Below are 12,006 nucleotides of genomic sequence, written 5' to 3'. Positions count from 1 at the left end.
ACCATGGTTGAGTAGGTATCCAAATTCCAAAGGAAGTAAACTTTAGGGAAAGGTAAAAGAGCAAGCGCTTTCACAATTCAACAACTGATCGTTTCTAAGCAGCTAATTTTTAATTATGTCCATCTTGTATGCCTTTTTCTAAATTTGCTGTTCCTCTAAGGAAGAGAATGTTTTTTTTTTTTTGTGTGATGGTACTATATGCCGTCTTCTAATACTACTATTCCCCTTTCTAAGGAAGAGGATGAATTTTTCGGATGGTGCTATGTATGCTTTCTTCTAATACTGATGTTCCTTTTTCTAAGGAAGAGGATGCATTTTTCTGATGGTGTTAGTGACAGGGTTCACTCACCCCAAGATTCTGTTTTCCAAGACACTCAGTCTGTGAGTAGTGAGCCCAAAGAGGAATTAGTGGAAGCTTTCTCCTTTTCTGAGACTATTTTCATACTGAGGGATGTATTTGCTTGGAGACAGATGGACAGATGTACTCCCAGAGTTGGGTAGGTATTATGGTTTACTTGAACAAGGAATCTCTGTTTCTACACCCATTTCTCCTGCTTTGCTTGCTTTGAAGAATGCATTAAAGGCTGCCTGTAGTGCTTCTGATTCTGTCCCATCAGTTCCTTAAAAAAAAAAAAAAAAAAGGCAAATACATTTTATAGAGTTTCACAAGGAAATGCATTCCTTTATTCTCATCTTACAGCTGATCCTACTGCAATTACTACTATTATTCATCAGAGGTGCCAGAAGCTGTTGAAGGCTGGGGGCAGAGAGTGAGAAGGGGCACTTGGTGATCTAAAAAGGACAATTTTTTAAAACTATTTACTACCACAACATTGGTTCGCTTGGAGGACATTTTAAGCTTAGCCAGTCTCCCTTTTGATGCTTGAATTAACATTTCCTGATTGGTCTTACCTATCCCATGGCTGATAATTTGTACATTAGCCCTAGTGAGAATAACTGTGATCATACCATAGATAATTTGAGGGGACCCATGTAAGGAATTCAGCATTTAGGAGCTACCTCTATCCATTAGTGGCATGAGAGGCAATCCTGGAGTACATTTTCTATTACCCATCCTTAGATCCAAGTTGCATCTGAATATGGACAGGCATGAACTTTGTTTTACTTGAAAGGGTAGTCTGTTCTGGAACAGTGGTAGCCTATGTGATATATCTCCATCTCTCCACAACATTCAGTTTAGATACCTGGACTGAGTATTTCTGATGCCATTTGACTTGCTGATGTCAGTAGGTCCATCAGTATTAGGTCGGAGGATGTCTTGTATGCCAGACTCAGGTCACCTCTAAGTACTCTGTAGGATACAGAGTGTAGTAATAAATCTTTGAGGTGGTCCATGCAACGCCTATTATTTAGGACTTTTATCCTTTTAGTAAGTATCTCTGTGGGGTAGTCCAATTGTTGTATGGGTCTGGACAGATGCATGTCAAAGTGGGCATTATACAAAATGATTGACCTAAAAGGGCTTTGAAAAGGGGGACAACAACATCTCTAGATCTAGTCACAATCGATTTGTTTATAAGCTGTGCAATATAGAAAGACTTTATGACTCTGGGCACATGTTGGCCAAAAGTTAGATCACTGTACACACATGTTTCCAAATGCTAAACAACAGGGTCAGTTCTCGGGGGGTATTGTCAATTTGACAGTTCTCTGAAGTGTAGATGTCTTCCCAAAAGATATTTAGTTTCAATTCATGATTCTGGCACCAGTTATTGTTTGGGACAAACCTTCCTGCATGATGGTTAAGTCATTTGGGGATTCAGTAACTGCTCCTAGCTTGCAGTCATTTTAAACTTAGTCGGCCAAAGCCCTTTGGTATTTCCTTTTAATTTTGAGATGTATATGCCAAACAGAAAAAGTCTCCGCACCAAACCCCGGGGGACTCCATTGGTGACTGGTCTCTTTCTAGAGGTAACTTCCCCTATGTTGTTCTTCTGCATCCTGTGAACTAGTTGGCAATCCAGCTAGTGATGTAAATGTTTTCTCCTAGATTATTCATCATTTGTGCTACACCCAACTAGGAGATTGTGTCAAAAGGCTTGGCCAGGTCAAGATAATGTGATGTGAAGTGTTGTACATTCATCCATTTCTTTGGTGACGAGTAAAACATTTGTCCATGTTTTTGAGCCTTTCACACTTTCTCCTGATTCTTGGCTGAAGAGGTTGAGAGATCAGAGCATAAGTTTGACTGTCCTTAATTTTGTGTCATATTTTTGGTCTGTTCCTCATGTGCGATTTTCTGGCAAATTTATGAGGATTGCAAAACTTAATGATAGACGCTTGAGATTCAGACTTCTATCCTTCAGAAAATGTAGGCAAATGCAAAACCTGTTATTCGAGCAACAATGCATACAAGAACACTTGTACTTAAAATCCGTCCCTGATTCTGGACCTTTGATCTTTATCCAGACCAGACCCATTAAGTTTTTGTCTTTATCCCTTGAGGTATGAGGTTTTGAAATTTAAGTAAGATCTGTGAGCAAAAGCTGTTTAGCACTTTCAAGCGCGACCTGTTGCATTTTTTTATTTGTTCAATTAAATAAAAAAGAAGTGCAACAAAAACTGGGCAACTTGAAAAATAACAATAATAATAAATAAACTAACTGAAGGCTTTAAGTCAGGCAAGAAGCTTTAATAACTTTTTGTAAGCAGAATAAAAATCACACAGTATTTTTATTGTTCTTTTAAATAAATTAATGTTTCTGGCGTGGCAAAAAAATCTAACAAAACTGGGGCCAACTTGCATTAATGAAAAAAATGAGTTAAGGTAAGGAAGAAACTGTATTAACTTCTGAAAACACAGTAACAGCAAAGTTATTCCAGTTTCTTGCTGCATTAAGTCTTATTTTATCATCATCATTATTTTTACTGCTGTTACTTCATAAATGACTGCCCAGAATGTACCTTGGTGGGCTGCTGCCACTTCAGCTGAGGTCCACAGTCCGCAGAACTGCACTGACATGTTCAACAATATGACTATTACTAGTTATTAAATAACAGTGAAAACAATAAACTGTCAGAAGTTGGAATGAAACAACAAAGTGTCAGTTGTAAAAAAGCACTTTCTTTCCTTTAATGTCAGACACCGAATGAAAGTGCTTATTATTTTTTTACAACTGATACTTCATTGTTTCATTCCAGTTCTGATCATTTATAGTAAACAGTGCAAAATACCAGAGCTGAATGATGGTTAAATAGGGCCCTAGGCAAGGTGATAGATTGGGCCCTCCCTGAGTAGCCCCTCCTCCAGCAACCCCCAACCTCTCCAGCAGAGGCCCCTTACCAGCCATTCCAGTAACCCATTGCTTGGCTATTTCTCCTCAGTTACCATAACACTGTTCAAAACTGTCAGCATGCATACTGTTTTCTTATTTGCTTCTACAATGATTTACGAAGTTGAAATAAAATAGCACAAATACTGAGCCATTTGCTAAACAAACAATACAGTCTCGCAATGAAAACAGACTTACTGTGAGCAGTAAATTTCTCTGCCCTTGAAACTCATTCATTGAAACAGCATGAAAGCCCACATTTATTTGCATCTGGCCAATGAAGGACTAAGCTTACCTCTGGGCTTTTTTTCAAACCATAGGCTCCTTACACATTTTGGGGCCATGCATACACCTGTGCGTTCTTTGATTCCCCTTCCTGATTGTATTAATTATATTCCTTGTATAATACAGCACCACTGTTTAGAATGTGTTTTAAATTTGTAGTTTTGAACAGTCTTCTAGTAAGCAATTAAACAAAATGTATGAACCAATAATGACAAAACTACCTATTTCAGAAAATTTCAACCATAAAAGGCCACTCAAACTTCTGTCACTACAATCCACCAAGATCAGTAAATATGCAAAGTCTCTGCAGAAGTAAGAGTCATCTAAATAATTCCACATTAAAGGGATCTGTAACTAATGAAGAGGTTGCTGCTAGCAAACAATGTTATATTTCATTGCTTTATCTACAAATAAAGTGTCTGTTGCCCTTGAAGAATAAATTGCCTATGTTACATTAAAAAATTGAAATGCTAGTAATATTGCAATAGGGAATAGATAGCAAACTGATAACAGGTTCATAGTTACTAGGTAACTCCTCCAAAGGAGGAGATTCAAAGGACTGCAGCATCCACTCCCTTTAAAGTATAACACAGTACGGTATCAGCGATCCATCTGCATACTGTGGGAGTAGAACCCACAGCCTTCTGCATCAAAAGCAAGTATACTACCTGCTTTGCTACTAACAATGCAAACAAACTTGCCATAAGCAGCATCAAACTTCTCTTCTCCTGACGCTCTCAGCTCCTTGTAAAATCCACTCGGCTCTCAACTTCGCATCACAAGAAATCTGGAAAAAGCCAAAATAGGGGTGAGGTGGGGTTATGCTTGATTAGTGATAAGACAGAATTTACAAACTGGCTGTGAACTGAGTTGTTGTACTACCTGAGTATTTAGAGGTTGTGATGGGTTTGGAGGTTAGAGGGCTGCTCGGGGTTTGACAGTGACTTTATGGACTGCTAGAACAGTTTAGGGTTATTTTTATGGGTATTTTGTAAGTTTGCAAAATCTTCTTTTTTCTCTCTTCTCCTTTCAAAGGACAACTCAACCTAATAACAACATTCACCCAAGAATAATGGCAGGAGGGTAACACCCAAAACACCTACAAAAGAACAAGGGAATTTCCCCAAAAAAGGTCAGACACCCGGTTCTGAATGACTATGCCAGAGACTTGGTCACCTTTTCCCCTCCAACTTTCAAATCTTCTGTCCCTCAGTGTTCTGTTGTGTTGTCAGATAAAGATGATTCAGTAGGGTTACAGCTGGGGCAGTGGAAAGATTCTCCTGCTCCGCTCAAGTGGATTCACATCACTGTCCAAACCAGAGTGGTTTTCTTATATGCTGTAACACATGTTGGAAGCAGGTGTCTTAGAACATGTTCCTGCAGAACACTTAAGAAGGTCCTTTTATTTCATTGTGTTTCTGGTCCCAAAAGGATCAGAAAATCCTTTCTCTCTTCCTTCCTCTGTCTTGATTTTCATATCCCAATGTTGGGATTTTTAAAGCCAGGACTACAGTGGTAGGTTTGATCCCTTTCTCTCTTCCTGCCCCAAAGCAGTCAGTCTTGACAGACGCCTTAAATTTCAGTTGCAGACCAATTTTGGGTCTCTCTGTCCTCCGTCTGTGTATGAAAGCTCCAGTCACTATTAGCCCTTCTCCCAGTTCACTGTGTAATAGTAACCTTAGATCTTATGGATGCTTACAATCCCATTACAATAACATACAAAATTCAGGAAGTTCCTAATATTGTGTATCTGGTTCACATTAACAGTTCCCTGCATTACTCTTTAGACTGACCAGTGCACCAACAGTGTTTACAAAGTGCCCAGCTGCTGTGGTGGCTCACTGCAGACTGCATGCTAGCCACATTTTTCCTTCTTTAGACAACTTTCTTATTTGTGCAGAGTCTTTGCCCAGAATCCAGGAGCCCTTTAGAAAAGCTTCATCCATCCTAACTCCTAGGGTTTTAGATAAATGTATAGAAATCCTTCATGACTCTGTCAAACAGGATTTTTGGGGTGCTTTGTAGACACACTTGTGCAAAAAAAAAAGTCCTTTCACCTCAAGACAAAGTGGAATCTTAGCAGGAAGTATTCTTGAACTTTTCTCATCTAACTCTGGCTTCAGCTAGTGAATCCTGCAGAATTCTTGGCCTTATGACTTCTGTGATCCCAGTGATAGCACTTGCCAGGCTTCACATGAGAACGTTTCATCTGGGCTTTTGTATGCTTCTTTCAAAGTGTATTGTGTGGCCATTTCAGCTTGCCTGCCCATGGATCCTCCTCTTTTTTCTATGTTTGGTCAAACAGTTTATGAAAAGGGTGTTACATATGAGGCCCCCTTGCAAATAAATACCCCTTTCCTGGGATATCAGTTTTGTACAAGAGAAACTAGCTTTGTCATTTTTTGAACCTATTTCTTTGGCTGAGTTGAGGTTCATTACCTGGACAACTGTTGTACTTGTTGCTCTGACATCTACAAGGTGAGTATCTGAGTTGCAAGTTGTCATGGTGGGAGAATCCTGTCTTGTTTTTCACAGAGATATGGTCATACTGATGACTAACCCTACAGTCATGCTTAAGGTTGTCTTAGAGTTCACTTTGAATCAAGCCATCAATCTCCCTGTTTTTTATCCAGAGTCAGAAACAAGGGAAAACAGATTCTTCATACTTTGGAATTGTACAGGCAACTCCGGTATTACCTTGACAGAACCAAGTCCTTCAGGAAAGCTGACAAGCTATTTATTTCCTATACATTGACATAGAAAAGTCTCTAGAAAGTTGTTCTCTGATATTGTGTTTTGTTACTCCCACCATGGTGAAACCATTCAGACAGGGTTAGGGCCAATTCTACCCCAGGCATTAGCTTTTTCAGTGCCATATTGAAAAGGGGTGGACCCTAGAAGCATTATAGAGGCAGCTACTTAGTCCTCCATGTATACATTTACAAAGCACAACAAATGGATTCCTCCTAGATCCAGAGCAGGCTTTGCAAGTACCATTCTCCAGGGAGCCTGTATCCTTCCTCCTACTAAGTTGGGTAATCTTTGGTAATCTACCCATAGGTTGCTGCACTAATGAGAATGGTGAGCATAGTACAGTTGTGTAGGTTGCACTTACCCATAACAGTAGATGTTCGAGTTCTTAGTTGCTGTGGTATCCGCACCCACACATCATCCCTCTTGTTGTATGTAGTTGCTGTGGGTTAGAACGTTTGTCATTGAGATTGTTCTTTTGTTGTGGTTCGTCTTTCATTGGTTACAGTAGCATGGTCCGATGCAGAAGCAGTTTTGCGAGGTGCAGGTTTTTTCTGGAAATATTTCAAACCGAGTTTCAGACCAAAACAGAGTTGGCTAAGTACCTGGGGAAACATTTTTTTTTTCTTTTCTCCTTATTTAACGGATGTCAGAAAAGAGAATAACTGTATTTTTGGAAACAGATACCTTCATAGGATAGGGATTACCATACCTTTTGTTTACTCAGTGGAGCCAGAGGTTTCACAGGAGTCAGGCTGGAGGGAGTCTCAGAAACTTTACTTTACTGTTACAGGATGTGCCTTCTCAGGAGGTGCTGAGGGGGCCTCTCCTCTCTTCTGTTCTTCTCTCTTCCTTCTCCCAAGGAGCCTCCTCTGTTGCCAAAACTTCTTTGAGAGTGGGCTCTAGTTCAGTTTCAGTAGTTCAGTTTCTGCTTCCAAAAACAGTTCTATGCCCCCGCCTCAAGAAGAGGCCTAGGTGGAACCGAGTTTGATAGTTTTTTGAAGTGTTCAGAGGGCTTCAGAGTCTTCAGAAGAGACTTGCAGGAGTATCCACTTATTCTTGATTCTGATGTGATTCTGATCACTCCTTCTCCTCCTCCTCCTCCTTCCTCAGATTTTCTCACCTCAGGGAGACCATGAGGGAGCAGGAGCACTTTAAATGGGGCTGAGGGATTGGATTCAAGGCTTAGGCTTAGGGAATTTTTTACTTTTTTATATCTCCTTAGCTCCTTATCCCTGTGTGGAAGTGTTGTTTTGATGTTTGATGTTTGCCCTGACTCCTCCTCTCCTCTGACTCTGCCTTTGCCTGCTGCCTGATGGGTAGATAGGGGTGTATTATATAAGCCACTAAGAGTCCTGTTTGGGAGTCCTAGGGAAAAGGCTTTAAGGGCCTAAAGGTGTTAAGGCAAAAAAAGGTTTAAAAGATTAAGAGGCAAGGGCTGGGCTGAAAGGGAAATAGGTGGGGATAGGGGGAAAGAAAGTGTATAAAGTTTCCACTTAATTCTTGTGCATGCAATGGTGTATTATTCAAATATCAGAATATCACTTAAATTAATCTTCCGGGTGGTAAAATTAAATTTGAGTTGCTCTGGGATGGTATTGAGAGGTATTTCAGTGCATGAAGGTAGGGAAGTGGTGTTTGCAATTTGGCAATGTGGTTTTCTTTGCCTGCTGGTTGATGCTCCTTAGGCCTCTCCTGGGGAAGGGCATGGCATGCCTGGTTGAAGGATCAGAATTTAGCTGAGCATGAATTTAGCTGAGCAATGTTAGTTTGAAGATTTTGTGTGTTTTGAGTCTGGAATGATGTGTTGTTTTGGAAAATGAAAACAAAGTCTGATGTAAAACAAACTGTTAAAGAGTTTTGGCAAACCCACCAAGATTTTTTTGGCTGCTAAGACCTAAGGTTAAGTTTATGTTTGGGCACAAGGGGTAATTTCTAGGCAGGTGCATTAGTCTAGGGAGGGTCTAGACTTGGTAGGGTAGGGGGTGAGGCTCACCTGCTCACTTCTGGTGAGGGTAGGGGGTGGGTCCTGTCAGACAGGGTGAGTCCTCCAATTCTTCTTTTCAGCCAGCAGATTCGCCGTAGCAGCCCTTTGCCCGCTCTTTTCCAGAGGAAGACTTTTTCAGAATTTAATTCAATTACTCAAAGACAATTTGGACATCATGGATATCACCAAATTTTACATCATTCATTCATCACGCAATTTAATTCAAGACTTGCTCTTTTCAAAGGCAAGGCACAAGAGAAAACAAGCAAGTTTCTCAGTTACTCCAGATGGGTCCCTTGTTTCAGCTGGGGGCCACAGAAAGGGCCAGTCTCTCAGGCCCCTCAAATTCTTTTCCTCCGGAAGGGGAAAGGGTCAAGAAGTTTTTTGACGTGCAGCCTCTTCCTTGACTTTTCTGGACATTTGTTGTTCAAACAGCTTTGGAGGCAGCAGCTTTTAAGATTTAGACGGCAGATCACTGGATGAAGAGTTTTTAGATAGAGAGCTTTTCATCTGCCTATGGAAGATCTCTAAGAAGTATTCAGCATTTCATTCGAAGTTCTGCTGGAAGGGCCAGCTTTTCATTCTGCTATCTCTGCTACTCAGTTTGGTCTTGGCCATTGTCCAGCTTCAGGTTCTGGCTCCAGTGATAGCTTGCAACTTCTCACTCAGAATTTACTTCAGGCTTAAGGTGAATCTTAAGCTCTCTGGCTCCTGAAAAAAAATCTGGAACTACAAGTAGAGAAACTAGTCAGACTGTCTAGCTCATGGCAACGGTCAGTTCAGAATCCAATGAACTCCCTTCTAGCAGTGCTCAAGACATCTCAAGACATGTGCTTTCTGTTAAGGAGACCAGAGAAGCCCCAGCAGTTGGACATTTGCTCACAAAAGAAATCAGTCCTTCACTCTCAATCTTGGCCCAGAATCAATCTTTATCAGTCCGTGCTGAATGCATGTGTTATTCTGGTAAAAATATGTGCGTATGGCATCTTGTATTCTCCTGCAAAACCGTAAAAACATGGCATCTAAGCACTGCCTATGCAATAGGGAAACAACACCCCGCCAGGAAAAGGGGATTCAACACTGCAATGTGTATAATACAGGAATAAGCAATTAAACAAGGTGGGCTTGTCATTTCACCAAAGTGGGACAGTGACAAACTGAGTGGTGCCAGAGGCGAGGGAGCTCATTAGATGCAAAGGACATTGCTTGGGGAGGGAATGCTGCCAGACCAAAGGGGTTTCATCACAGCTTAAAAAGTGGATGCTCTGTCTTTCAGGAAAAAAAAACCTTCATGTGTTCCTCTTTCCTCTCCTTCTTCTTCTCTTCAAAAGTACTATTAAGGTCAGAAGACAGAGGATTTGTGATGTTTCAGGATGACCTCCCCTTTTTTTCTTTTGGGGCAAGAAAGTCCTGAAGATTTTTAGTCACTCTGTCTGCTTTTATACCTGACCCTAAAAGGGATTAGCCTCTAGGCAGCCAGAGTTACAGTATGGGATGGGGGTTAGAGCTTTAGGAAGCTGGCAGGGTGCTTATCCTTGCCAGGATATAACCCTTAGGCTGTGCAGCCGTGAAGAATTTTGAACATCTTCTACTGTTATGAGCAAGTGCAATTTACATAACTGTTCTTTTCTGATTTATAATTTCTAGTTGTGTTATCTTAGAGTAATAGTATTTAAATTATTTAAAAGTGTATTTTTTTAGTCAGCTGAAGTTCCATTTTTTTCTGAGGAATGAACACCTTTTCTGATAGTTTAATAAACTTACTCCATTTCGATATTGAAGTGGTGGAAGGTTTTTTTTTTTTCTTTGAGTTTAATTTACTCTCCACCTTTGGGCTTTGTCTTGTTATGATGCAATATTTTTCAGAGAACACACACTGCTTGTATAGCTACAGGCACTTTGAAGAATTGCCAGCAAGAGATTTGGAAAGAAACTGAAGGAAGGGGTAGAAGCCTTCATGGGCACATGAAAGGCATGCGGCCTCAGCACAGAATTCACCTTGGTCAAGAAGCACACTGGAGAATCAAGTCCTGTGAAAGGCAGCAGTTTTAACCACTACAGTAGTGGCCACTCCTTTGCTTTTCAGCCCATGTTTAAACTGCCTGAGAACCTTAACTACTATAGCCCTGTAACAAAACATGCAGTTTACTTTATTTGTCAGATAACATAGGGTAATCTAGGATCCTGTCTGATTTCTGCTTAACTCTGCTTATGTACTGTTCAAAAGAAAACCATTCTGGATCGCATTTGTATTGTTGTTGTTTTTTTTTTCCTGAAATATAGGTATCCACCTGGATATTTTGTGCAGAATATAAATTTTGATTTTTTTAATTATGCTGGACTCCATCGTCCTGTTCTTTTGTACACAACACCTTTGATTTATATAGATGACATCACAGTAACTACAGACTATACAGATGGTACAGGTATGTCAAGTCTTATTTTAAGTACATCTTTCATCTGCATTATCAAACGTTTCATGTTGTATCACTGCTTTATGAGTAACCTTTTAACTTGCATTGTCTGTATCCTACTGAATGTACATGTATTTTCTGTTTTAACATTAGTTATGTTTTGTTTAGTTTCTATAGTGTTAATCTTCCTTATCATATGAAAACCGTAGTATTTTTTCTTTTACTACAACAGTTGTTTTTGCTCCTTTTAGGTGTTATAAATTTTCAACTGTCTATTAAAGGGAGTTCTGAATTTTCTCTGAATTTGAAATTGTATGATAAGCGAAGGAAAGTGGTTGCTACAGGATCTGGAGCCACAGGACAGCTTAAAGTACCTGACCCTAACCTTTGGTGGCCATATTTAATGCACGGAGACCCTGGTTACCTCTACAATTTGGAGGTAATTCTGGTAGTAGCCTATATTTCATTTGATTTCCATATATAGTCATTTGATAGTATGCTGCTGACGAATGCTGTTGTATTTCGCTGCAACTTTGTTTTGGAATTTAGATATGGATTTTTGAAAGTGATATGGTAGTACACCTTTAGTGACACACTGCATTTCTTGAAATGCTGTATAAATTAGCCTGTCCTTTATTGTCAGAAGTCCCCAGTAGTCCATGCTTTTCCGGATATGCTAGAGAGCAGGACAGTCCTATAGGTGTACAAATGTGTAAAGGTATTGTGAATAGTGGTGCTTCACATGATACCTGTATTATAAAACACTGTCAGGCATGTAAGGTCACATCAAGTTGCTGCAGGGAGTATCTGTAATGGTACCATGAGAAGGCCTTTGCCAAAAAAAAAAAAACGTCCTGTAACAGCCCAGTGTTTGCCCACTCCCAGTCACTCACATGTCTTGAGTGTGCTAGACATAAAAAGCTTTGGAATTCTGGTGCTCTGTCAGTTACCTTGTCTCCCTGCAGTTGTTTAGATTTTAGGAGCTGGATGGTCACAGCTGTATGAAGAGGTTGTTCAAGTTGTTGATGATTACTTCAGGTGGGGGTACTGGTTCACACCCTCCCTTCATTTCTTCAGTAATGAGTCTACTTTTAAACAAACAAACAGTGCTTTCAGGTTGTGGGCTCGAGCAATTAAGGTTTTTCATTTTACTTTGAGTTTTCTTTCCTTTCCGTAATGTTCTTGGGGTTTTTTAATTTACAATGTTTTGGGAATGAAAAAACGGTACAGACAGGTATGTCAGTAGACTACTAGAAATTAAAAAAATGTTATAAAG

At 40.1% G+C, this 12,006-nt stretch overlaps 1 protein-coding gene across 2 annotated transcripts in view; it reads left to right on the top strand.

The window, feature by feature from the left end:
• Positions 1–12,006, top strand: part of GUSB (glucuronidase beta) — an 875,001-nt gene that overhangs the window by 207,660 nt on the left and 655,335 nt on the right. For both annotated transcript variants that reach the window (XM_044054225.1, XM_044054224.1), the window contains exons 4-5: positions 10,600–10,742; positions 10,982–11,169. In XM_044054225.1, the coding sequence (XP_043910160.1) occupies positions 10,600–10,742; positions 10,982–11,169 (331 nt within the window). The remainder of the gene's footprint in view (positions 1–10,599; positions 10,743–10,981; positions 11,170–12,006) is intronic.

The sequence above is a fragment of the Protopterus annectens genome, chromosome 13.part0 (assembly GCF_019279795.1).
Source record: "Protopterus annectens isolate FY-2018-M chromosome 13.part0, PAN1.0, whole genome shotgun sequence".
Classification (NCBI taxonomy): domain Eukaryota; kingdom Metazoa; phylum Chordata; order Ceratodontiformes; family Protopteridae; genus Protopterus; species Protopterus annectens.
Note: the sequence above shows the minus strand (reverse complement) of the source record. Positions and strands in the feature narration are given on the sequence as shown.